The sequence below is a fragment of the Phascolarctos cinereus genome, unplaced genomic scaffold (genome assembly GCF_003287225.1).
Source record: "Phascolarctos cinereus isolate Bilbo 61053 unplaced genomic scaffold, phaCin_HiC Scaffold_4;HRSCAF=312, whole genome shotgun sequence".
In the NCBI taxonomy this organism is placed as follows: domain Eukaryota; kingdom Metazoa; phylum Chordata; class Mammalia; order Diprotodontia; family Phascolarctidae; genus Phascolarctos; species Phascolarctos cinereus.
In genome coordinates this window covers 161,217,363-161,243,876 of record NW_027555847.1, presented here as the reverse complement: position 1 = coordinate 161,243,876, position 26,514 = coordinate 161,217,363, and the positions used below count along the sequence as shown (strand labels likewise).

General features: G+C 40.3%; 1 protein-coding gene across 5 annotated transcripts in view; it reads right to left on the bottom strand.

Annotated features, from left to right (window-relative positions):
- MGRN1 (mahogunin ring finger 1) overlaps positions 1-26,514 on the bottom strand; it is a 112,773-nt gene that overhangs the window by 56,166 nt on the left and 30,093 nt on the right. For all 5 annotated transcript variants that reach the window (XM_020978597.2, XM_020978595.2, XM_020978598.2 and 2 more), the window contains exons 2-5: positions 22,477-22,595; positions 15,786-15,874; positions 14,003-14,149; positions 4,082-4,199 (exon numbers count right to left, since the gene is read on the bottom strand). In XM_020978597.2, coding sequence (XP_020834256.1) covers positions 4,082-4,199; positions 14,003-14,149; positions 15,786-15,874; positions 22,477-22,595 — 473 coding nt within the window. The remainder of the gene's footprint in view (positions 1-4,081; positions 4,200-14,002; positions 14,150-15,785; positions 15,875-22,476; positions 22,596-26,514) is intronic.

Below are 26,514 nucleotides of genomic sequence, written 5' to 3'. Positions count from 1 at the left end.
TCTAGAACCATAAAGTACTATATAAATGTCTCCCAAATGCCTCTAGGATAAAATACAAGCTTCTGTTTGACTTAAAGCCCTTCAAAAAACCCAACTTTAATCTAGTATTTCCAGCCTGAGAAAACATAGTCCCCTTCATGTATTCTATATTCCAGCCATACCAGCCTACCAGCTACCCTCTGCACACAATATCTCATCTCTTGTCTTCACGCTGTCTTCCACAACTATACTACTCTCCCTTTTCACCTCCATCTCTCAGAATCCTTGGCTTCTTTCTTTCTTTCTTAATTTTAACTTTTTAAATTTTTTTTTTGGCTTATTTCAAGATTCACCTCAAGTATCACCTGTTACTGATAGGCCTTATGACCTACTTGATTTCTTCAGTTACTATTGTTCCCCCATCTGCTTTATATTTATATTTGTTATATATAATATATTTATATAAGTTTTATATTTATATTTACTCTGTATTTTATTTTTATTTATGTACATGTTGATTCCCAGTAGAATGTAAGCTTCTTGAGACTTTTGACTCTTGCCTCTGCATGTCGAGAGCCTAGCACAGTGACTGGAATATAATAAGTGTTTAATAAGTTCTTGTGGAATAAATTAAATGAATACCATAGAGTTTATCCTTTTTTATCTTATAAAAAAATGGGAAGCCAATCTTTATTTTAAAGATTTTGAACAAGAAAATGACATGATAAAAAGGCCATTTTAATTTAAGAAGACTGTTCTGGCAGTATAGTACAAAATGGATTGGAGGAGGTGGGGCCATGATGGCAGAACAACAGGGAAAATATAGCCAAGCTCCCTGCCTCTCCTCCCAACTCCTCCACAAAGATCTAGAAAAGGTACTCGATTTAGTCCGGACTGTGACAGCCACGAAGAAATTCACAGTGAGTCATTTCTCCAGCCCAAGTTGACACAGAGCAGGCAAAGATGCCTGTGGTCACCAGGAATGGAGACTAGTTAGCAACAGCCCCACAGAGTATTCCTGCACAGGCACTGAATGACATTCAAGTCAAAGCTGTAGACAAGGCAAGAGCGAGTAGACCCACATGAAGGTGCCCACCCTTACACAGGGTAAAGGAATAGGTGCCACTAGCAGCTCTGCTGCTTGCTACCCAGCTCTAGGGCACATATGCAGGACAGACTAAGGAGAAGACAGCTGCCAAGGGGTGGTGTTCCATGGTGAGGAGCTGTCAAAGGTCCCTGCCTAAGTACTAAGCAAGAAACGGGTTCAGAAGCAAATATCAGCTGTGTGCTCTGACACCAGGAACACAGCAGGGTGTGAGTTCCAATTCTCAGCCTACTTTGAAACCTTCAAGAGAATAACCAATGCAGTAATCCCAGAATAAAGGGGAGTCTGTAGTTTTGTTACTCTGAATTAGCAAAACTTTGCAGATGGATGATATTGGCGAAGTTGGGGGGAGAGGAGGTCCCACTGGTACTCTAACCAGGAACAAGACTATAGATGTGCTGGTCAGACCTAAACCAAGGTCAGGAACTTGCAAAGTGCTCAGACTAGAAGGAGAGTGACCAAACTCTACCCTGGATCAGACCACTTTGAAAGCACTGAAAGACTGAAGATCCCCAGTCTGGGCTGTTCCTGAAATTCTGAAATAATACAAAACTTAATACCCCAAGAAAGCAGCAGAAGGACCCAAGAACAGAAACATTCCTTCCAGAACTGCACAGAGCCTGGTCCCAATACAAAGACTGAAATCAAGAAGCAGGCTGGAGGAATGAGCAAACAAACAAAAATCCCACCATAAAAATGCTATTAGGGTCACAAGGATATTTATGACATAATTCCAAAAGAATGGAATGACTCCAAAATATCTATAAGCAAAGCTCCAAAGTAAAACAAAGCTTGGGCAGAAGTTCAACTAGAACTCCTAGAAGAGATGAAGAAAGATTTTTTTAAATTACTTTAAAAAATCAAATAAAAGCACCAGAGGAAAAAACAGGAAAAGAAATGAGAACTATGGAAGAACTGGAAAGGGAATTAACAGCTTGGCAGAAGAAAAAACAACACCAACAGCTAACATTTATATGGTGCCTACTATGTGTCTGACATTGTACTATGCACTTCACAAATATCTCATTTGAGCCTTACAACAATCCTGGGGGGTAGATGCTATTGTTACCCTATTTTACAGATGAGGAAACTGAGGCAAACAGAGGTTAAGTGACTTGCCCAGGGTCATACAGCTTGTAAGTGTCTAAGGCAGGATTTGAATTCAAGTCTTCCTGACTCCAAGTCAAGCGATCCTTAGCTGTGTCACTGTGCTCCTTAGCTGCCTAGAAGCAGCTATAAGTTATATTTAATATATAATTTTATATAGTAAAACTACAATAGTGGGTATTAATTAATCCCCTTAATACAGAAGGACCTGAATAGAATTTTAGAAAAGTTAGATATAAAGACCTCTGGAGATAACTGAACGGGAACAGAAAAGAGTATACAAATTTTTCAGCTGTGCATGGCAACTTTACAAAAACTGACCGTATATGAGGGCATAAAAACTTCACAAATGTAGAAAAGCAGAAATACTAAACACATTTTTTACATATCACAATGTAACAAAAACTACATTGAATAAAAATCCATTGAAAAATTAATTGGGGACTAATAACTTAATCCTAAAGAATGGATGGCTCAAAGAACAAATTACAGGAAAGGTTATTTTGTCAATCAGCAAAAAGGATAGTTATGTTATTAAAACACTCTCTCTTGAAAGATGTGCTTCTCTAGTCCCAAAATACATATTTTGAAGTCAATATGTTTATACTTCTCTCCACCCCCTTAGATTAAAATATACTTTGGGATAGAGAACCATATATGTAATACATGTTATAAAAGCCCACAGCTTAATTAAGTGGACATTGGCCCTATACAACCTAAAGTAAGGTGGCTATCTGGAACTAGGTAAACTCCTTTGCATAGTGCAAAGATTTCAAGGATTTAGAGCTCAAGGGAACCTTATCGAACATCTAATCCAATGCACCCTCATTGTAAAGATGAGGAAAATGAGATCCTAAGAGGTTGTTCTTGGTGCTTTTTCATGGTTCACAGATCGTAAGTAAGTAATGATCATGGATTTGAACCCAGACCGTTTGACTCAGAATTCAATGTTTTTTCTATTTCTCCTCATTCGCCTCTCCAGCAACTGAATATAAACTCATATGTCAGAATGGCACTGAAAATTACTATAAGTGATTTGCTCAGCACGCAATTTTTTTTAAAAAAGAGAGAACTGAAAGTGAAAAGAATTTTTCAGTGTGCACCTAGTGCCATACCAAGATGAGAAGCATCCAGTTTGGAAATGTACAAGTATAGAGTATCAGGAAGAGGAACCTTGGGGGAAGGGAAGGATGAATCAATAGTAACCATGGGCTGGACAAACATCCATTAAAAACCAGTCATTATCCTTTTCTCTGACTCCACGCTCACCAAGCAACTTTCTGTTAAGTCATTTAATTTCTAAATACACTGATGCCAGAAATGGAGTGTCCTACATAACCAAATATGAGTATTGTGACTTATTCATCAGGTACGTGAAAAACAATAACAAACTGGTTTCCTAATATACAAATCAACCCAATGGATGTTTCACTGGCATGAGTTAGTACATTATTCTTAGAAGAACTAAAAATAATTTTTACATCTGGAAGACTGAATGACCTGACCTGAGCAGAGGTAACCACAGTGAGGTTCAATCTCAACCTCAACCCACAACAAATCTTTGTGCCACAAGGGAACTCACCAGAAACAGAGGTTATTGCTTCATTCTTTCATGGTTCTAGACAGTCCTAAAAACTAGCACCTCTCTACCTCCTAAAACATACTTCATTTCTTCCATTCTCACTTAATTAACCCACTCTAAAACCCAACCAACCACTTTCCACAACCCTTCAGTCATCTTCTGTGAATAAAACATATTTAGTTGTCCTAAACAACTTTTTCCAACAGCAGTTATTAAGATGCAGATTAAATAACCCTAGTATCTTATGAACAGAAGGGTATTCAAGCAATGTTGTTGGGGAAGAGTAGAAAAGTAGACAAAAGAATTACCTCATCATCTTTCCATTCTGAGAAATCAATCTTGAAGGAAGGAAGGGAGAATTGCTGGCTCACCCCTCTCTTATAATGGACTGTCTCGGATTGCAAAGAAGGATTCTTTGTGCTATATCTGAAAGGGAAGTGGGGACATAGGAGAGAAAGGAGAAAAAGGTGAAATTTTCAGTAACAAAGGCCTTCTGTATATCCAATTCACAGTGTATTATTGATGCTTGTCTGCCTTCCAGGAATCACAAATGGTAGCTCTGAAAGCCTGGCCTGAAGCCATTTTCCTCCAGACACAAAATCATAATATATCATTTCAAAATTCTATTAAGGCAGTGGTTTTTAACTTCCTTCTACTGGACTGATATAAGGGAATACTTGTAGCACCATTTCAAAAGGCTTTTCCCAAATTTTTAAGATTTATTTTGTATTATCATTCACATAGATCTGCATATGAGTTTATGCTCTTCTTGAACATTCAAACATCAAATTACTATGCTGTTATTTCTTTATTCAGGCTCTCCATCTCTTGCCACTAACAAAAAAAAAAACCTTCTTCCTTCATATGTCCCTTTTTGGTGCTCAGTGTTCCTAAGGAATGGGCTGGTAATTTTTGGATTAAAGAAATCAACTCCTTCTTGTGTAAGCTGGTTTCCTTTGGCATTAATGGCCTATTTGAATGGCCTGAACTAAGTGGGGTCACCAAGAAGAATACAAAAAACAAGGTGATGCTTGCCATTGATTCAAGGGCAGAATTCACCAATTTTGAAATCTGAAATGTTCCCTCTTCTAACCTTTCCCTTCCTGAATATCGCTAACTGTTACAGTAGAATCCAGGTTTCAAGGTCTGGACACAGGGAGTGTGAAAGATATATCATGAGGGACAGGCATTCGACTTCCCTGTAGCTCAACAAGAAACAGTGTCAGGGCCTGTGCAAAAATAGGGAGGAGGGCTATCATCTTAAACGCTATTTTTGTCTTTTACTGTTCTGTTCTCTTTAATTCAATTTACTAAATATTCATTAAGCAACTTATTCACAGGGCTCTGTGCTAAATGTTTAATACTTATCATTGAAACCAATTTAGGGGGACCTAGGAAGACATTCACATAAGGCAGCATTCATCTTCCACACCATATATTGTGGACGCTGGAATGATTCCTCCAACTACATTTCCCAGTGTGCCTCTATTCAAATACTGGGATATCTTTATGAATTTTAGGAGATAATACTGGTAAGGGATCATATTAAACTTTGTTGACACATACTTTAGGTAAAGGTTAGTAGTCCCATGAGTGTCTGTGTGAGCCATAGCACAAAGGCAAGGCTGGTGGCAGGAGTCATTTCTGAACCTATGGTACTGATTAAAAATCCACCAGCTGGTTACACCTGGGCTTATGGGAAGCACTGTATAAATGTTAGTTATTATTATTCTGAGGTTCTGATAAGATGCACATGGCTAATGTTATATGTGACAGGCCAGTGGAAATGAGCACAGATTTAGGAAAATTAAGAGCTACCTAGTGGGTCACTGTGTTGATATTTTGCTAACTCTATTCTCTTATGTCTACATAACTTCCAGTAACATTCCACTCCAATGCCTCAGTGTGGTGCAAAGAATGCCCTGAGTATCTGAAGGCCATGCCAGTGGGACACAAGCTCTTGCCAAGCTGGAAAAGTTTCAAGCACAAGCCTGATGATAGTCTGTGTGTGCTGTCTGAGAATCAGCTAAGCTAAATTCAGAGAGGCCCACAAGACTGGAAGTAAGGTGAAGAATTTTTCAGCTACATCAACTTCCAAATAACCACTTTAACAACTTCTTAATCACAGAGGGGTTATGATCTAGATAGGTGGAGAAAGTACCCGCATCAAATAAATCACAGATCTTTGAATTATGGAAGTGAGTCTGTATACATTCTGAATATGTTCTCCCCCTATAGACAAATAGTCTTGCTTAAACCTCTAGTTAATTCACATATGAAACTGGAGAAAGAGAAAAGGTCTAACACGGGTAGAGACCCCGTGGCCTCAAGGCCACATGTGGCCCTCTAGGTCCTCAAGTGTGGCCCTCTGACTGTATTCCAAACTTCACAGAATCCTGATTTGTTCTGTGAAGTTTGGATTCAGTCAAAGGGCCGCATCTGAGGACTTAGAGGGCCACATGTGGCCTCGAGGCTGCAGTTTCCCCACTCCTGGGCCTCTAGGAACTTGGGTGATCTGGTAGCAGTGGAGACTTGGGAGTTTACGAAGGGATTAGGGATCATGATTAGTAGCCTCTGTTGAAGATCTGTGAGACCTTGACTTGCCACTCTGCCAAAAGCGGCAGCAGGATTCATGGCCAGGGCTATGTTGTTATGTATCTACTGTTGTTTCCCAGGACCTTAATGCAAAATCTTTTTCAAGGTAGAAAAGCAGATGTTCATAGGTAGAGAGGGGAGATTCAAGAGACAAGGCAAAGCAAGGAAAAGTGGGCCAGTGTGAGAAGTGAAGTGGGCAATAGCACCTTAGACTTCCATGAACACTTCCACGAGAACAGGCTTTACTACACTCCAATCTCTTCCACTAGAACAGGGATTCTTAACATGGGGTCCATAGACACCCAAAAGTCTGTGGACAGGTTTTTTGGAGGTGTCCATAAACTTGAATGGGAAAAAAATTATACCTATATTTTTTAATATAATCAGTTTCCTATGCACAATAAAACTTTCTCAGAGCAGATAATACTAATGCAGCAGGCCACAGACTCATGCCCTTGCCACATGGCCATTTAGTCTCTACTTAAAGGCCTACAGAGATGGGCCACTCACAATCTGTGACTACGTGAATTCCCAAGGCAGTTCTTTTCATTTCTGCACAGATCAGATTATCGAAGGTAACACCTGTCTCCCTAAAACTTCCACCCCTAAATTTTAGTTCTGCTTTGTGATACAAAGCAGAAAAAGTATAATTCTTCTTCCACATGACAGCCTTTCAAATAGCTGAAGATAGCTATTACACTCTACTCCCTAAGTGTTCTCTTGTCTCCTTCCCTAGGCCTAAATATACCCAACCTCTTAACAAACCCTCATACAGAATGGTTCGGGGTCTCCTTACTACCCTGGCTTCTCAGTTTTAACTTCTAAGGTTTTCATTTCTAAACCAATTATTCTTTGGTATATCATAAACATTCAATAAATGGATCAGCTTGTTCCAGAGCTGCTCTTTACATCTCTTGCTCATATCAGGTTTTCTACAGCTTATCCTAACTTGAGGAAAAAACATAAGATATAAACTAAATGCAAGGATTTCCAAAAGCAGCAGCCCATTGAGGCAACTTCAGTTGTTTTATAATAGTTAATAATAACATCTGACTTTATGTAGTGCTAACTATATGCCAGGCACTGTATTAAGGACTTTATAATGATAATCTCACTTGATCCTCACAATAACCCTAGGAGCTAAGTGTAATTAACATCCCCATTTTACAGATGAGGAAATTGAAGCAAACAAAGGTTAGGTGACTTGCCCAGGGTCACATAGCTACATTTCAACTCAGGTTTCTTTAACTCCAGGCCTGGTACTTTATCCACTGCACCACCTAGCTGCCCCATTTTTTAAAGTCTAAGTGATCCTTGCAGCATTAACTATATAGTTCTGTGGAGAGCTGGACTGATATACCAGCACCTGCCACAGAAGTCAGGTTAGGGGTGGGAAGTGAGGAGAAGGAAGATGACAGGGTGATGTTCGTTTGTTAGGTCAGATTGGTGGCCGTAGGGGGTGGGGGGAGAGTGTTACTTTACCAGGTATACAGATTTTAGTAGCTCTTGTTTTTAAAGCCAACCAACTGAAAAGAAAACAAGGGTTAGCTCATATGTAGACTCATAAAGATACAGATAGGCAGAACAATCCTCATAAGATGAAATATAATAGTGATGAGTATAACATAATAGGGATAAATATAAAGTCCTTTATTTGGTTCAAGAATTAATATAAGATAGGAGAAGTATGGCTAGATATCAGATAATCTGAAAAAGAACTGGAGTTTCAGTGGACTACAAGCTTAATATGATTAGGCATGGTGATATGGAAGCCAAAAAAGGCATAGAAGCATGACATTCAAAACAAGGGAGGGATAGCTCCACTGTACTCTGCCCCAGTTCAGGACCACATCTAGTATATTATATTTGGCACCGTATTCTGTGTGCCAAACTTTAGGAAGAGAATATCAAGTGGTAGACAATCAGGATGATGAAGGGTCTCGAGATCATACTCAAGATCAAGATGCATTGAAGGAACCAAGTATATGTAGTCTAGTGAAAAAAAAATTTAGGGAGTACGTGATAGCTATTTTCAAGTATCTGAGGGGCTGTGATGTAGAAAAGTAATTAGATTTGTTCTGTGTGACTCCAGAAGACAAAACTAGGAACAACAGATAGAAAGACAGGAAAGGCAATGCCTGGTTTGGACAGCAGGTATCTCCACAAGTGTTGGAAGTGAGCAAGCAAGGTGATGAGAGCCTGGGGGTCAAACCTGATATTGAAACAAAGAATAAAAAGAGGATCTAAAACAGAATGAAAGTACTCAAAGAATAACTACAGTCTTCATCCATTGCCTTTATATTGCGAAGTAGCTAATATTTCTCCCCAATGAACTACAAAAGAATGTATCCCAATTCCAGGAGATGTTGTAGCAGATAAGACAGTAGCCAAAGTAAAGTGGACTCAAGATCGATGTTAAAAATAGAGAAAGGCCAATTTGACAAAGGTCAAATTTTCAAGAACTATTTCACAATGGACAGAACACAAACTCAAAGCCAGCCAAAGTGTACAGGAGAATTAGCAAAGTCAGGGCAAGATGGACAAGGATGGATTTTCACTCTCTCAAATGAAGACCTCATCTCATATTTCACCCCACAAAATGAAACCATTTACCGAGGGCCCCCATCTCATCCCCTCCTCTTCATCCCATATCACCCAGATGCCTTCTCCCAGTCTCCTCCTTGATCCCTATTTCCAAGAAGATAATTTACATTAAAAATAGCATTAGTGATTCCATTTTGCCCTATCCACCATTTTGTGAAGCTAAGTTTTAGAGCTTCTTCAAAGTCACCTCATATTGGAGAAGTCACAAAAGTATTCCCCCTGCCAAGTGTCACTTGACTTAAAGAATGTCACAAAACTACTCTTCTCTTTCAACCCAGTGTTTCCTAATCCCATCCATCAATCACAAAACTATCCCTCTCCCTCTCAGATCCCCTCCACCAATAACAGGTGTCTGGATCCCTATAATCCTGTTTTTTCCACTTCTTCCAAATTATATATTAACTGTGTGGAAACCAATGGCCAATGTCCTTGGCTACTTAGAGCCTTGGAGGTTTGTTTTTGTAATCACATGCATTGCTAAATAAATTGCTGTCTGAATGTAACTTACTCACCTTCCTCATTCCACTATAACAGAAGTGGCCCTTGTCCTTGCCAAGACAAACCCCTCTTTCATCCTACCTTTCCTGATGTCTTCTAACAACTCTGCCTTTTCTCTTATCTTCAATCTCTCCCCATCTACTATTTCCTTCCCTGATGCCTACAAACGTGCCCTTATCTTCTCCAGCCTTAGAAAACCTTCACTAGATCTAACCATCTATGTTAGCTGTAATCCTCTCTATATCTCTTCATAGATAAACTTCTTGAGAAAGCCATTTTTCCTCTTACTCTTCTAAACCTTCTGCAATCTAGCTTCTGACCTCATCATTCAACTGAAACTATCTCAACTGTTAAATCTAACACTCTTTTCTCAATATTGATTCCCCCATGACTTCTCAGAAGCATTTAACACCTTCCCCTGGATACTCTGCTCTCTCTAGGTTTACACGACACTATTCTCTACTGGTTCTCCTCCTATCTGTCCAACCACTCCTCAGTTTCCATTGTTGGTCCTTTATTCATGTCATACCCACTAAACATGGGTGTGTCCCCAAAGCTCTGTCCTTGGAATAGGGACTGGGAAAAATTATTATACTATTTTATTAACAATCAATTATTAATTTGTGATCCATCCTTTTTCCTCCTATTTTTGTTAAATCCCCACTCTTGAAAAGGCTAGTCAGTCTCTGAAGGGCCTGACCACAAATGTGATCACTCCTAGCCCCCAAGGTACCTGCTCTTTAGCTAGTTTGGGCAAGGCCCCATGCAAATGGGACTCTGACTTTTGTTTATTCTGTAAGCAGAGGCCAAACTGAGCTGCTACCCAGAGAAATTTGAGTGTCCTTGGTCCCTTCATTAGAGTTTGGGGAACCTTGGCTTGTGAAAGAGAAATAAAACCAGAGAGAACCTGATCAGAGTGCCTAAATTGCTAGAGGGGACTCAAAATTCATGTCCTGGCCACATTCTCAGCTGACCTTCCTTCCTCAACAATGTGGTCATTGGAGGGGCTGAGAGCTCTTAGCCCACCTCCTCATTAAGTGTCCACTAATTAGGGTTGCCACTCACTTGTCAAGAGAGGGCCCAATAATGTGCTATTAGGAAGACAGCAGGGGTATTTAAAATGATCCAAGGTCTTTGTCTTTGGTTACCAAGAGAAACCACTGACCAACAATCTACTGATTATTGACTAACCTCATTAATAAATTGATTATTAAAACCTAGAAACTTTGTCTCTCAGAATTTTATTTGTGACAGGACCCTATATTACCTTACCTCGTAATCTATCAGCTTCCATGGGTTCAATTATCATCTCTATGCAGATGATTCTCAGATCTATATATCCAGCCCTACTCTCTCTCCGTTCCTGCATTACCAGTTGCCCCTTGGATATCTCCAACCATATGTCCTGTAGAAACTTCAAACTCAATACAGGTAAAACACAGCTCATTATCTTCCCCCAACCCACACCCTCCCCTCTTCCACATTACCTTCAAGTTCAAAACCTCAGTATCTTCTCTGACTCCTCACTTATACTTATCCCACATATCCATTCAGTTGCCAAATCTTGTTTCTGCATTTACAACATCTCCCAAATAGGTCTCTTCCCTACTCACACAGCTACCACTCTAGTTCAGGCCCTCATTACCTCACACCTGGACTACTGCAATACTTCGGGTTGACCTCTCTGCCACAAATCTCTTCCCCGACTCCAATCCAGACTCCATTAAGCTGCCAAAGTGATTTTTTTTCTAGAATACAGGTCTAAGAAAGACCAGCAAAGATGGCAGAGTAGGAAGAAATAACTACTCTAATAAAAGCCTAGAAAGAGCACTAGTATGAGCTGTGATCAGGATACCTATTTATTGCCTTGGTTTTTTTTTTGGTGAGGCAATCGGGGTTAAGTGACTTGCCCAGGGTCACACAGCTAGTCAGTGTCAAGTGTCTGAGGTCACATTTGAATTCAGGTCTTCCTGACTCTAAGGCAAGAGCTGTGCCACCTAGCTGCTCCTAATTTTTTTGTGTGTGTGTGTGATGCGATTGGGGTTAAGTGACTTGCTCAAAGTCACACAGCTAGTCAATGTTATGTGTCTGAGACCAGATTGTGATCAGGATATCCAAGGAAAAATCACAATGAGCCATTTTTCCAAGTCATGTCAGCAAGCATAGGAAGAAAGACAGAAGCTTGAGGACACCAGGGACAGAGTATAGTCAGAAGGATACCAAGTGAAGTCTTCCAGCAAGAGGAATAAACTGACGTCTAATGGCTGTGTTTTATGGCACGAGGCAGTCCAAGATTCAGTAGGGATGGGCCTGACGCCGTGCAGCACAAGAACAGGAGCCAAATGGCAACAATGCAGAGGAAAGCTGAGTTGCAGATCCAATATGGACTGAAGAAGGGATCTGCACTCAGGGCAAGAAGTGGTTATGAGATTGAGACTGTGTACTGGGCAAGGAACAAGAAGAGAAACATGCAGTAGCTGTGTGCCTCTGACCTAAGGGTGGGATTACAAGAGGTAGGGGTCCTTAGTAGTTAGTCTGAGGTCTATACCTGAATAATCAGGGCAAGAATCTCTGACCAAGGTGAATTCACTCTGAACCTTCAGAGCCTTCCAGCTAGCTAACAGAGAGGTGGGGCCTTCAGCAGTCTACTGGAATTCCAAGCAGGGGCAAGCTTACAGTGTACTGCCCAGACTCAACGCAGGGTCAAGAGCTTGAAAAATTCAGATCAAACAGGCAGCAGTGAAACTTCACTTTACACCAGACTCTGTCAGGTCAAATAATCTCTCTAGAAGCATGCAGAACAGAACCTGCCCCTAACATAAAGCCCCAATTAGAAGTAAGAATGGAAAAATAAGTAAACAATAAAAGATTCCTATTATAAAGAGCTACTATGGTAACAGGGACACCCAAGACACAAAGCCAAAAGAAAAAAAAGACAACAAAGCTCTTAAAAGCAAAGCCTCAAAGAAAAACAGAATGGACACAAGATTCAACCAGAATTCCTGGAAGAAAGAAATTAAGAATTAAACATTAATTTATAAAGAAAAGGAAAGAAATAGAAAAGAAATGAGCACCTTAGAGGAAAGACTTGGAAGGAGAATTAATAGTTTAGTACAAAAGGTTGAAGTTCAGATCCAACCATGGTAACACCCCTGCTCAATGAGATTCAATGGCTCCTCATTACCACCAAGATCAAATATAAACTCCTCTGTTTGGCATTTAAAATTCTTCATAACCTGGCCTCTCCTACCTTTCCATCCTTCTCCCACCTTAAACCCTCCACGACCTAGCTATACTAAACAGCTTATAGCTTCCATCACTACTTGATCTCCCATCTCTGTACTTTCACACTAGGAGTCCCATGTCTGTAATGCTCTGTCCCTTCACCTCTGTCTTTTAGTTTCCCTGGCTTCCTTAAAAACTCAACTCAAAGGGCAGCTAGGTGGCACAGTGGATAGAGCACCGGCCCTGAAATAGGAGGACCTGAGTTAAAATGCGGCCTCAGACCAAACACTTGACATTTACTAGCTGTGTGACCCTGGGCAAGTCACTTAGCCTCAACTGCCTAAAAAACAAAAACAAAAACAAAAATTCAACTCAAATCCTATCTGCTGCTGGAGATCTTTCCCACACCCCTCAGCTACTAATGCCTTCCCCTTTCAGATTACCTTCAGCTACTCTGAAGGTATGTATCTAGTCTGTATGTACCTAGTCATATGCATGTTGTATACCCATTAAAATGTGTGTTTCTGTAGCAGCTAGGCGGTGCAGTGGATAGAGCTCTGGCCTTGAAGTCAGGAGGGCATAGGTTCAAATCTGGCCTCAGACACTTGACACTTACTAGCTGTGTGACCCTGGGCAAGTCACTTAACCTTGACTGGCTCACCAATAAAAAAAAAAAAAAGAAAAAGAAAAAAAGAACGTGTGCTCCTTGAAGGCCTGGGGCTATTTTTGTGTCTCTTTGTAGCCTTAGTGCTTATGTGCCTTGCACAAAACAAGCACTGTTGATTGGCTAGATTTAAATTAGAATTTTAATTAATTAGAAATTTAAATTAGAAATATCTAAATCAGTCACAGGAAATCTTAAGAAAGGACTAGAAAATATGAATTTGTTCATGTTTTCCCTACAATTCAAGAGAAAGAATTCTACAATTAGTTGCAGTTCTGGCTTTATAAGACAATGACAAAAATTCTGATCTAATGTGGCAGGCAAAGAAGAGTGACTAATCAAACTATCAGATGGCCTGACAAAGCTAATCTAAGAAATCATAACTTCCTTTGCCTTGATTCTATATTTATCAAATAATCTTCTGATTTTAATATCATTTCCCAAGTTGGTTATCCTAATGGGAAAGGAATGTATCTTTGACCATGTCTCTTGTAAGTGTGTCTAGCCTTGAAATTTGGCAGCCATCATGAGACATCACCCCAGTCTTGTATTCTTGTATTCAGGCCTAGGAGGACTAGCAGAACAATGGGGTCAAGAGAGCTTTCAGTCCTTGAACACACATACAATTCCAGCAGAGACTCACACTGCCATTCCATTCATGAACTCCTCCATTGCTTGGCAGTATATTGTGATAGCCACTCGAGCATCAGCATCAAAAGTGAACTCCAGGCTATACATGACTCTTGGCTTCTCATTCTCTTCTGTTGGGCTGTCAGCATCATCTTTGTACCTAGCCACACAAAAGGAAAAAGAAATAGCAAAGTCAAATCATTCAACAATCAGATCCTATCCCTCACAAGAAAACTTGCCAAATTTAGAGCCAACAGATTATCAGGGTGCCAGGAAAGAGAAAGTAAACCAAAACTTCATCCTGCAGTCACCATCCTGCTTCAAAGTCAAACTGCTTATTTCCTCCAAATAGAACTGCAGTCCTATATGGTTGTTATCATTGATAAACTTAAGGAAACGTCCACTTTCCGTTCACTTACTTCCATTCCCCCAATTCCTGAAACACACTCATATGAAAATGAAACACGTCATCTGGGATGACATCTCAGCCAGTTTGTTTCTAAACAGATCTTTTCTCAAAGGCACGGCCTAAATGTAAGCTTTGTGTGTCATTCTTGAAATAACATTTCCTCTTGATAGACATCTGTGCCTAAATTAGTGATACAATGGAGCTAGTTTATTGTCATCTGCTTAAAGAAAACATCCTACACCTAGGAAATCTCAAGTCTGGCACTCTAATCACCCATTAGACCGTGAATTCCTTAAGGGCAAGGATTATCTTTTGCTTTTATTTGCGTCCCCAGAGTTTAGCACAACCTTAGCACTTGGTGGAAAAAAGGATCACTAGTCTAAACAATGATAGCAGGTCAGTCTGCTTACCGACTGACCTACTCATTACTATGGCAGTCAAGGGCCAGCTCTATTTTGTGCCCATAAAACCTGAGATGGCTATGTCTTTGTGAAGACTATTCTGAGAGTGTAAATTTAGATGAGATCTAAACTAGGGAGAACCTGTACATGTCCAGAGCTGTCAAAGAAATTCTACTCCAGGCATGGACAGGTAACAGGAGGTTCAGATAACCCTTAGGCAAGTAGATCCTAGGGCTTCCTCAGTGGATTCCAATTTAGGCTATGAACTGTCACATCTGACATCTCAGGTAGATAAAGGATTCTTGTGATTATCTTGGTTCAACCATATATTGCTCCAAAAATATCCTGAAATGATATTTTTGGAAGGAATATTATGGGATGACCTCACAGCCCAAAAGTGCTATTATTTACCCCAGAATGCAAGGAAGTATCTTTTTTCCTCTTCAAAAAACAACCAGATCTTTGAGCTCTGACTGTGTTTGCCACTTTGATGCACCACTCTCTTTTCAATGGACTCTTAGTCCCTTTTTTCCTACTAAATCAAGGCCCTCCCTTCCCACCTTCCTTTCTCCCAGGAGATAAAAGTGGGTCCTTCTCAGCATAGAGAAGCCTCTAAATACCACAAGTCTTTAAAACAGCCAGTTTCAGAGTTTAACATTCATGAATAAAACACTGCTCCCTCAAACAATCGGAAACAATGATAATTGAATCTAGTTCAAAGCCTTCTGTTCAGCTTATGTGAAAGACAAAAAAAAAAAAAGAATCATAATGGAATCATCAAAGAAATTGTTTATAGTCCCTCCAGACTCTCAGACTCTCTTTTCTTCAGTACCATTTAGAATAATGAGCCACTTTCCATTCAGTAGAGAATCTGACCATCCATTCACATAGACCACACTCTTTGTACCCTTTGACTGCATGAGCACTAGATCCAACTTTCTCACCACTGTCTTATATTTCAGGGAAGGAATGTTCAAAAAAATTACCTCACAAGTCGTAAAGAGTCTTTTCGAATATTCACCAAGCTTCTTAGGGTCTTCACAGGTTCATGAGGAGCAGGAGTGACATAGGGAAACTAGAAGACAAAAATCAAAACCAATCTGAAGTCAGTATCTAAGGATAGTGGGTAAATGCTATGCCAGATTATCCTCAAATTCAAGTGCACAGGTTGCACTAAACCTAACCAGGGTCACACCTAATCAGCTGAACCATAGGGTTCCTGGGAAGAAACTTCAGTGTGTAACACATAACACAACCATTTAGTATTTTGTGCTTTCCATTTGGCCATCGATATCAAATTCTGCCAAAGGTCCAGAGGGTAAAGGAATTACCTATTTTACAGATGAAAAAAATGGAAGAAGAAAGACAAAGTAGTTAAGTAAGGCTTAGACTTTAAAGATTATCAAATCCCATTCCCATACTCAATCCTTAAAGATGGATTCTCTTGGCACCTTAATATTATTTAAAATTACACAGTTCCTAAAGCCCTGGAAGGATGTGAGCTTTTGTTTTCATTATTTAGCTCCTCATTTTCAAAAAGCTATCTTCACCTTTCTGAAGAAATAGTGGACCTCCCTTCTCAAATGTTCAAACACCATCAAGTTTACAGAATAACTTAGGCCAAGAATTATAGCAACATTCTAAATTTCAAAGAAATTTAGAAAACAGGCAAAAGTTATCTGTTCAACAAGTTTGGCCATGTAAGGTAGAAGACAGATGCAGCAACAGTTAATAACGTGTCCCAGGTACCAAGTCAAATGTTAGTGATCAGTGGGAAAGAATCAAGAGAAATTTTCCAGCAGAATAAAGTAAGTTACTGTTAAAGAGACTTGGAGAGAGAAAAGGAAGCTGTGAAAATGGGAGTGGTCCCAGTGAAAGCTCTCTCCTATACTCAAATTCTCTTTCAATTACAGATAAAGATTAGTCAATCAGTTAACTAGCATTTATTAAGTACCTACTATGTGCTAAGTATTGGGTATATAAAAAAAGGCAAAAAACAGTCCTTGATCTCAAGGAGTTCACATTTCAACGGGGGAGACAACATACAAATACCTATGTACAAACAAGGTATGTATATAAGATAAATTGGAGGTATTCTCAGAGGAAGGGCCCTAAGATTCAGTAGGACTTGATTCTTGCAGGTAGTGAGACTTTAGCTGAGATTTGAATGAAGCTAGAGTAATTAAGAGGTAGAAATGAAGAGAGAGAGTGGTACAGATAGTAGTGACAATGCCTAGAGTCACAGAATGAAAGTGCTGTGTTCTAAGAATAGAAAGGAGGCCAATGTCACTGCACTGCCGAACATGAGGAGGAGAACAAGGTATAAGACTGGAAAGGCAGGAGGAAGCCAGACTATTAAGGGCTTTAAAAGCCAAAAACAGGATTTTATATTTGATCCTGGAGGTAAGAGGGATCCACTGGAGTTTACTGAATTGGGGGGAAGGGAGTGTTGGGGGGGATGGAGGGAGGGGAAGAAAGAGAATACCGTCAGACTTGTATTTCAGGAAAATCAGTTTGACAGCTGAGAGGACGACCCGACTGAAGTAGAGAACTTTAGGAAGGGAGGCTATTGCAATGGTGCAGGCAAAGGATGATAAGACAAGGGTCTACACCAGGGTGGTTGCAGTGTCAGAGGAGAGAAGGAGATGTAAAGGAGAGATGTTACAAAGGCATAAATGACTAGACTTGAAAGCTGACTGGATACGGGGTAGAGAGGGTAAGAATAAAGAATTGAAAATGCCACCTAGGTTGTGAGCCTGGGTGACCAGAAGAAGGGTAGTACCCTTGACAGTAACAGGGAACTTAGTAAGAGAGCAGGGTTGGGGAGAAAGATTCAGTTTTGGATCTGATGAGTTTAAGAGGTCTATGGGACATCCAGTTTGAGATGTCTAATACGCAGCTGGAAATGTGAGACTGGAAATCAGGAGAGAAATAAATCTTCTGGAGAAGTAAATCTGAGAGCATTCAGCATAGAAATGATAATTGAATATATGGGATCTGATGAGATCACCAACAGAAGTGGGCTCAGGAAGAGCCTTGGGAGATCTCTATGGTTCATCAGGAACGACCTACAAAAGAGACAGAAGAGGAGCAATCATAGAGGTAGGAGAACCAGGAAAGAAGAATGTCACAAACACCTAGAAAAAAAGAGTACCAAGGAGCAGATGGTGATCAACAGTGTTAAAGGCTACACAGAGGTCAAGAAGGATGAGGACTGAGAAAAGGCCATTAGATTTGGCAATTAAGAAACCATTAATAACTGAGGAGAGAGCAGCCTTGTTAGTTAGATTAGACCAAGGCTTCTAAAACTTTTTCCACTCGACACCCCTTTTCAAGTTTCGGCAGCGTTCACTGGCACTACATGACGAGATGGTATACGTGTTGTAAAACGTGCGTGATTTTGTTCTGAACTAAGGCTGCAGTGAAGTTGGGAGATGCAATATGGGCAAGGACTGCCAGAAACACCTCAAATTCATTACACATTTGATTTTTAATTAATTTTTGGTCATTGCACATTCAGAAACTTTTGCTGTTGCCAAATTGCCCGTATGGGCTTGTAACCCACAGTTTAAGAAGCACTACATTAGACCAAGAGCCCCATAGTTTCAAAGGACCCAAAGTCAACCTAGAGACAACTAAAGAAAAATCCAAATCAAGGAAAAGAAGTTTTGAAGTTGCTAACAAAATACTCCACCAAGACCAAAGGAAGTATCTGATGCTATGACAATTCAAAAGCACCAATAAAAGCTTGTCCACAAACTCAGCCCTGCATTTGGTTTACAGCCAACCTGTATTTCTACCTCACCCTAGCTGGAATGTCTTCCCTTCCTGCCCCCTTCACCAGTCCAAACACTATCCACTCTTCAAAGTCCTCTCTGAAGTTCACAGCCTCTACTGAGCCTTCCCCAAACCCAAGATTCAGTAATCACTGATCCCACAGTACTCCTATACAGTCTATACCACAACTATCTCATGTCTGTTTATATTCACAGGGACTGGGAAATAAGATATAAGGTATAGAAATCTATCCTGCCCTACAGGAAAATAGAAGGGGAAGGGGATAAGGGTGGGGGGTTGATAGAAGGGAGGGCAGATTAGGGGAAGAGGTATTCAGAATGTACGCCATCTTGGGATGGGGGGAGGGGTGAGATGGGGAGAAAATTTGGAACTCAAAATATTGTGGAAATGAAATGTAGAAAACTAAAAATAAATAAACAAACAAACAAAAAAGAGATGGGCCTTTATGGTAGTGAGATTATATATGTTGAAAGCTTTGAAATTTCTCAAATATGATCATCCAAAATTTCCTTAAAGCTTTTTTCTGAATTGTAGAATAGTGTGTTGTTCATCTGTAGTACCTGTCCAAAATACACATACTGAGAGAGCAATCTAACGGTCCTCTGACCCAGTTGCATACCACAGCCTTGTTACTATGTTTTTCATTTACTTTGACTTTCTTTGTAGATGATCAGACAAATTTCATATTGTTGTAGACCCCATCAGGAGACTCATTAGTGTTTGGAGCTGCATACAACATGTTTTGTGAATATAAGTTTTGGGGAACCTATCACCAGTAAATGTTTTTGTTATTGTATGTACTTTACCTAGACAATTGCCATGATACTAATAAACATTGTAAATTAATATACAAGGTATTCCAAAAACTCTAACAGCTTAAAACTGACCTAAGACTCATGGAACACCTTGGATAGCTCCCTGTTTAACTTTTTACTATGTAGCAATATTTAGCGTTTCCAAGTTCACAGCATTTCATACACGCTATGTTCTTTCCTGATCCTTCAAGTTCCTACTGCTCTTGTCTCTCTCAAATTATTCTCTATTCTATTTTTTGAATTTACTTAAATGTGTGCCCATTTCTTCCCAACAGTGTGCAAGCTTCTTGAAGCAGAGACTGCTTTATTTTTATCTCCAGAATCTACCATATTTCCTGACATTCAATAAATGCAGAATGAACACATGAAAAAAATAAATAAATAAAATAATTTGTTTTTTCAACAAACAAAAATCCATTTTCTCTTTCCTACTCCCTTGGAGGAATAAGAAAAAGAAAACCCTTGTAACAAATATGCAAAGGCAAGAAAAACTAATTTACAAGTTGGCCATGTCCAAAAAATAAGTCTCATTCTGCACTCTGAGTTCACTACCTCTTTGTCATGAATCACTGGATTACCCAACAGCTATGAATACCTATATATGTGCATGTTGTTTCCCTCATTAGAATGTAACTCCTTGAGGGGAAGAACTGTTTCACTTTTTGTCTTGGTATTCCCAGCACCTGGCAAAGTACTTGACACACAGTAGGCACTTCATAAAGCTGTTGATTAACAGAAAAAGTAGAGAAATGGAAAACAAAGACTCATTAGAGATTATTTCTTGTAAAAATCACTTAATCTTGGAGCTTACATGTCATTTCAATTGAACTGAATAAACATTTATTACGTACCTAGTGTGTAAAGTACACTGTTCTAGGTGCTGAGGGTCCTACAATGCCCCTATCAAGTGGTCATCCAGCTTTGGCTCTGCAGAAGAGTGTATAGACAGTTCTCACATTATATAAGTGGAATGTTCCACTGACCTCTACATAAAGAGATTTTTACATAATGCAAATTTGCCCATGGACATGGGGAAGGGAGGGAGAGAGGGGGCCGCACACCTGTGAAGGGAATAGGCCTGCACAAGGTGCAAGGACACATGGGGGCTAGAGACAGAGAAGCAAAAGCAGGAGGAGGAACATATGGGGACTGGGACCAGTCACACTGAGGCCTGGCTGGAACTGAGGGAAGAAAAACATGGTGGGGTAGATATGTGGGGGGCCAGACACAAACACATATTACCTGAGTGTTGATGGACAGAAGACAGACATGGGTGGGACAGACACACTGGTGGGTGGGCAGAGAGGAACAAAGGTTTCCTATCTCAGTGCCAGAGGTCCCAAGCCAAGTCCCTGATACAGTGCCAGGGTGAGCGGAGGTCTCTTCATGTATCTGTTCTTCTGCTTTCACTTGGAGGGTTTTTTTTAAGGGTTTAGGTTTTTTTTGTTTGTTTTGTTTTGGTTTGTTTGTTTTTTGCTAGAGGGGTGGCAGGCTGTGGAGCACCAGCTGAGGGGTTAGAGCAAAGAGACAGAGCACAGCCCTGTAAAGTTAACATAGGTGGTTTTTGATATGGGGATTTCTTTCAGAATTTTTTACATAAAATTGAATTTGCATAAGATGAATTTATATAAAGCAAGAACTATCAGTAGAGGAAAAATCCCTGGATTTGAATTTCATTAGATCCAATTTCAGTTCTTAATTACTTCATTACCTTTCCTGGGTCATAATTTCCTCATCTATATAGTGAGGACATTGGCCTGGATGACATCAAAGGTCCCTTTTAGCTCTAAGTCTATATTCCTATGATATGAAAAATGAAGGGGTGAGAGTAGATGAATTCTAAGGTTCCTTTTACCTCTATGTCTTTTGACAGTCCTATGACTTCCAACGATAGAGAACTCACTGTAATCAAGACTTCCAAACCTCCAAAGTGTTGGATTTTATAAAGCACCCTGAACTGAACCTAGCACCTTCTTAGGTACTTGACCATCTTTTTACTGACAAAAGTGAGCGATTCCTTCAAACTCGACTGGAAGCAGAAGGGGTGAGTTAATTCATGAATGACAGAGAAGGGGAAAACGAAGCCCAAGTGTATGAAAGTGAATCCTATCACAAAGATTCGATAGTAGTGGGTACAGTCTGTAATGGAGCTGGCATGGGATCCAAGAGGCCTGACTTAAACCCACATCTTCAGGGACTGCTCAACTTGTCTCTCACAAACAAAAACATCAAACAGAAACAAAGAAGCCACCCCAGGTCGTGAGTTCAAACACTAGCTGGAGCTAGAGGGGAGAATGTATTTTTACTGCTGACCCTTCAGCTCTTCACCCTCATCCCATTCTTTCTGACATAGTACTTCATGAAGCACCCAGCAGGGGATACAAAGAAAGGCAAAAGACAGCCCCTTCCCTTGAAGAACTCACAATCCAAAGGAGGACACAACAAGCAAACAACTATGTACAAGCAAGTCACACACAGAATAAATAGGAAGCAAGGCACTAGAACTGAAAGGGATGGGAAAAGGCTTCCTGCAGATGGCAGAATCTTATCTGTGACTTAAAGGGAGCCAGGAGTTAGAGTGAGGAAGGAGAGAGACAGAGGAAATGCACAGAGCTGAGAGATAAAGTGTCTAGTTTGAGGAACTGCCAGGAAACTGGCCTCACTGGATCAAAGAGGGTGCAAAGTGTAAGAAGCCTGGGAAGGTGAGGAGAAGATAGGTTACGAAGGGTTTTAGATGCCAGAGGATTTCACATTTTATCCTAGAGTGACAGGGAGTTACTGGAGTTTATTAAATGGGGGGATGCCATGGCTGGACCCATGCAGGAAGGAGGCAGATTTACCTCAATTTCATTGGTTAATTATGAGATTTGGATCCGGAAACTCGGGGAACTTAATACGCCATAGCAAAAGAGAGTCCTAACAACCTACTATCATGCCACAAAGCCAAGCCTCATCTCTAACAATTCTTATTGCAGTAGCATTCCATGCGCACGAATATACGAAAACTTGAAAGACAAAGCAGCCCTCTGGATTCTGTAATGTGGTCCCAAGATCAAGGACTTGCCTGCACTGGTCTGTTGCCCAGGAAGTTCAGATCCATGTTCTCTCCAAAGAGGTAACCCTCAGGGTGAGGGGTGTCGAATTTCTCACCTCCCATGAAAAAGTGTGTGGCAAAGTAGTTTCCTAAAAAGACAAAAACACAGCTTCAGATAATGCAGGTTATCAGAGTATGATGGGAGTGTGTCGGGGATAAAATGAGCCCAACCCCAGAGGAGGCTATTCTGTAAGCAGGAGCTGGTTTCCTTCACCGTCTTACTTTGGGAGAACATAGAGGACGGACAACTTCTTCAGATCTGTACTATCTTTAGTTTCGTCATTTCACCCCTCTGACAACCTCCCACTTTTTATCTTTCTCTCATGATTAGGAAAGAAGGAATTGAGTAAAATAGCTCAACCTAGGGATCTATATTAACCACTTTTTTCTTCATTTTTATTTATTTTCTTTTTTTAAAAAAAATATTGCCTTTTTAATTTATGGAATAAAACAAGCTTTTCCATAACATAGTATAATAAAAAAAAAGATGATTGCACATAAAACTGAAAATCTACTACGTATAACTTGTTATTCCTTTTAAATATACAACAAAATTATCATGTAAGTTTCTTTATTCCTAAACTATCAATCATGCTTCTGAGCCAACCTCTGGAAAGACATATAAGCTAGCACGGCCAAATTCTGATATTATTTTGCTGGAAGATAACAGCTTTGCTCATCACTGTCTCACCTCTACCCTCTTGACTTTGTGGATACACACAAGCCAATGTGGGTGTACCTGGAAATGAAAGATAATTCAAAGATCCAAGGGATCCCTTGGGCCAGATTTTCAAAGTTAATATGATTTACTGCTTAGTTCCAAGAGATAAGCCTTCTCCTTTCCAAAGCCCAATCCCTCTACGTGTTCCCTTGATCCCATCTCTTCCCATCTTCTCCTTCAGATTGCTCTTTCCATCATTCTTCCCCTCTCTCTAATCTACAACTTCTCCTTATCTACTAAGTATTCTTACTTCTTGCCTTCAAGCATTCCCGAGTCTCCCCCATCCTTAAAAACTTTCATCATACACCACCATCCCTGGTAACTATGTTGTCCTATACTTCTCTTCTTTGTCATTAAAAATGTTTCCTATACTTGGTACCTCCTCTTTCTCTCCCTTCACTCTTCTCTAAAGCCTCTGTAATCTGGCTCCAAACTGAACTCCACTGCACTGCTCTCTCCAAAGTTAGCGATGCTTTTAACTGCCCTGTCTAAGAGTCTCTTTTCAATCCTGATCCTTCTGTACTTCGAGGCCACACATCTAACATTGTTGACTACATTCTCATTCTCAGGTTTTAATGACATGCTCTTCTGGTTCTCCTGTTAGACCACTCATTCTTTTTTTTTTTTTGTGAGGCGATTGGGGTTAAGTGACTTGCCCAGAGTCACACAGTTAATAAGTGTTATGTGCCTGAGGGTGGATTTGAACTCAGGTCCTCCTGACTCAAGGGTCCTGTGCTCTATCCACTGTGAACCTAGCTGCCCCTAGACCACTCATTCTTAGTCTCTTTTACTGGAGCATCTTCACATCATACCTATTAACTAAGAGCGTAATCTAAAGTTCTTCCCTGGGCCCTCTTCTCTTTCCTCTCTATACTCTCTCCCAAAAACCTCATCAGCACTCATGGGTTCAATTATCATCTTTATACAGATAACTTCTAGATCTACATATCTAACCTTAGGCTTGCCTCCTGAGTTTTCAGTCTCCTATCACCAACTGCCTATTGGCCTTCCCTTAATAACACCATCCATCATTCATTCATTCATTCATTTAGAAAGTCTTGGGGCAGCTAGGTGGCGCAGTGGATAGAGCACTGGCCCTGGAGTCAGGAGGACCTGAATTCAAATCCGGCCTCAGACACATAACACTCACTAGCTGTGTGACTCTAGGCAAGTCACTTAACCCCAATTGCCTCACCGAAAAAAAAAAAGTAACTCAGTTCCAAGCAATACTACAAAAAGAAAAAAAGGAATTAAAAAAAAGTATTTACTAAACACCTATTACATGTATAGGACCTATGCTAAATAGGCTCAATCTAATTAAGGAAACAAGATATACAGTAATTTACACAAAGTTGGTTCTCAATACTTGCTAAAAGAATGAAATGCTGAAACAATTAAGTAGCTAAGTTGAAAAACAAAATTTTTTAAGCATGATCTTATGTCCACGAATGACACTGTGTCTGGCCTGTAATTACAGCAATATAATACAATATAAGATTTAACAAAACAAATGATAGAGACAATGCACTGAAATTCAGAGAAAGGTCTGTCACCCTGGGCAAAAGTGGAATGCAAAATGCCAGACCTTGCTCCATTTCTCTCTGTCCCCTCAGTAGTACGTACAGAGTTTGTTCTACTAATTTATACTAACTTAAGGGTTTCTTTGGAAATATTCTTATGTCTTTTCCAATTGTGTTCACTTTATTCACAATTAAGACTACAAGTTCTTCAAGAAAAGGAATTGTGTCTTCTTTTATATCTCCCCAAGGTTGAATAAACACAATCCAACCCTGTGAATCACTGCAGAGGCATTCATTCAGCCATGGATGCTGGCTGTCAGGCCTCAGTACACCTCCTGAGGGCTCCTTCTATCCCTTGTATATTCTCCACAGTGTCTAAGCACAGAGCTGGGTCCCCAGTAAAGATCTTTGAAGGAACAGGGGAAGAAATACAGGAGAATACCCTGCCTTAAGGAACTTACAGCCTAATGAAGGATAATGAATGAAGTGCCTGCATTTTTTTAATCTTACCTGATTCCATCTTTACCAATAGAGAAATGTCAGCTATTACAAGGCAACAGTGGCATAATGGAAAGAAGTAATGCAGAAGAAAGAGTTCGTGAGAGTCACAGGCCTGAACAGATGCCCAAACTCTGATGCTTCCCAGCTGAGTGACCATGAATAAGTTATTTAGCCCCCAGTACATTAGCATCCACCTCACAGCAATGCTATGAGAAAGGTGCAGTGTAAATCTTAAAGTCCAATGTAAAAGTGAGCTGTTATTATTAACATGGAAAACTGAGAACTGATTGTAGTTAGAAAGGCTTTTGGATCAGGAAAGCAGTTTAAAAATAAAACCCAGAGAAGATGGTGGAGAAATGGCAAGGGACTTGTCTTAGCTCTCCTCCAAACTCCTCCAAACAACTTTAAATAATGGCTAAAACAAATTCTGAAGCAGCAGAACCCACAAAAGCACAGGGTGAAATAATTTTCCAGCCCAAGACAACTGAGAAGGTTGGCAGGAAAGATCTGTTGCACAGGGGTGAGAGCAGAGCTCAGTGCGGCACAGCCCATGCCCCAGGCAAACCAGTAGCAGGTTTTGGAGGTGACTGAATCAGTGGTAACAGTGGGGGTTTCTGGACTTCTCAGCCCACAGACAGTAAGGGGGCCAGACAACTGGTCAGAAGGAGATGACAGGAGTCCCTGTGCTGGCACTAGGGGCAGGCCTCTGCTGCTTTGCCCATTCTTGGACCTAGGTCACAGTCTTGGGTCTCAGTCCCAGAGCAAGGAGAAGCACTAGCACACCACAGCTTGTGGCCACAGGGGAGACAGGACCCTGGTCACAGTTCTAGGGTGGAAAAGAGTGCTTGTGGCTGCTCACAGAGCAGGAGAATAGTAAACACACCTCTCCTTAGGTCATACCATCTTGGAAGAACCAAAAACTTACAGGTTCTCAGAATTATCTCTGAAAATAGTTGCATAAAAAATCTGAAGCTTGGGACAGTGCCCCCTCCATTCTGGAAGCAGAGCCCCACTTTAGCACAAAGTTAAAAGGCAAAAGGAAAAAAAAGGCTGGATAAATGAACAGACTGTATATTGACTACAGAAAGTTATTTTGGTGACAGAAAAGATCAAAACACAAACTCAGAAGACAACAAAGTTAAAACTGTTATATCCAAAGCCTCAAAGAAAAATATGAATTGGTCTCAGGCCACAGAAGAGCTCAAAAAGGCTTTTAAAAATCAAGTAAGAAAGGTAGAGGAAAAATTGGGAAGAGAAATGAGAGTG